The following is a 1,346-nucleotide window of genomic DNA, read 5'->3' as shown; positions in this document are numbered from 1 at the left end:
GAATTCATATGACCGTTAAGTTACCTACCATACATGTTGTGGTGTGAGGCGGTGTTGGGTCGCGACGTGCCCGTGTTCATCGTACTCGTGTGATGGCCATGCATACCCATTCTGTAATATGGATATACATAGATGGAGTAAATGGATACACACATATATACTAAAATATCTTATTTCTGTACATTCTCTCCTTCGTCCATCATAGTTAAAGCTTCTTCAATTTTTTAAACTATTGCAGATGTCTATGGATAGTGGCCAATTGACTATCTTGGCGTTATGAGAATGCAATTTTTTATTTATTTACCTGGGTAAGGGTACCGGCGGCAATGTTGGATATCCTCCGAACATGGCAGAGGAGGGACGGGTAGCCATCGTCTGTGCGGGGTCAGGCTGCTAGAACAAAATGATTATTTAAATTTAAAATAAACATCTTATATAATACTTAATATTTGGCGAGAACGGAGTCGCAGGATAACGCTAGTTTATTAATAATCTCACCGCATAATGATTAGCCTGAGCCATTGCTTCAGCAATCTGCGCCCAACGCATGCGCTCTTCTATGGATACCTAAAAATAAAAATCATATGTAAATTCTAATGGAGCCTATATAAATAAAAATAAAATCGAATGACTGGGACTCCAATAGTGACTATCTTTACCTTATAAATAGGTTAGGGAGGGGAGGGGGGGTGGAAAGGGAACTAAAATTAGGCACAAAAGAGAAAAAATATTAAAAAATTTAAATCAGGCAAGCGTTACTAAGATTTTGACTATGATAACAATTCATGTAATTTTTTTCTATCGTAAATAATTTTTTGTGACATTTAATAATATCTAGTGACCTGATACGGTGGTTGTCCGACAGGAGGCGTCTTGATGGTGTTTGAGGCCATGTAGTTGAAGACAGGCGAGCCCATACCAGCCGCCTTCTGCTCCCGAGACCATTTGCGACTGCACAAACAAATTATAATAAATTAATCAGTGTTGTATACTGTATTCTACTATAATACATTCTAATATACTACTATATACTGTATTCTATTTATATATAGTGTATTCTCCTAATATACACTGTATTCTTCTAATATACACTGTATTCTTCTAATATACACTGTATTCTCCTAATATACACTGTATTCTTCTAATATACACTGTATTCTCCTAATATACACTGTATTCTACTAATATATATTGTATTCTACTAATATATATTGTATTCTAATAATATATATTGTATTCTCCTTATATACGCTGTATTCTCCTAATATACACTGTATTCTACTAATATATATTGTATTCTCCTAATATACGCTGTATTCTCCTAATATACACTGTATTCTCCTAAT

The 1,346-nt window shown here is 34.7% G+C and overlaps 1 protein-coding gene across 1 annotated transcript; it reads right to left on the bottom strand.

Annotated features, from left to right (window-relative positions):
- Positions 1-28: 28 nt before the first annotated feature.
- LOC106122974 (uncharacterized) lies at positions 29-950 on the bottom strand (the record flags this gene model as incomplete). The annotated part of the gene is made up of 4 exons (XM_013319119.1): positions 843-950; positions 499-567; positions 305-393; positions 29-111 (listed from the first exon to the last, which is right to left on the bottom strand). Coding segments are annotated over exons 1-4 (316 nt in total), but the record flags the coding sequence as incomplete, so codon positions are not given.
- Between the last annotated feature and the right edge of the window lie 396 nt (positions 951-1,346).

This window comes from Papilio xuthus, unplaced genomic scaffold (genome assembly GCF_000836235.2).
Source record: "Papilio xuthus unplaced genomic scaffold, Pxut_1.1 DF826638.1, whole genome shotgun sequence".
Taxonomy (NCBI): domain Eukaryota; kingdom Metazoa; phylum Arthropoda; class Insecta; order Lepidoptera; family Papilionidae; genus Papilio; species Papilio xuthus.
Note: the sequence above shows the minus strand (reverse complement) of the source record. Positions and strands in the feature narration are given on the sequence as shown.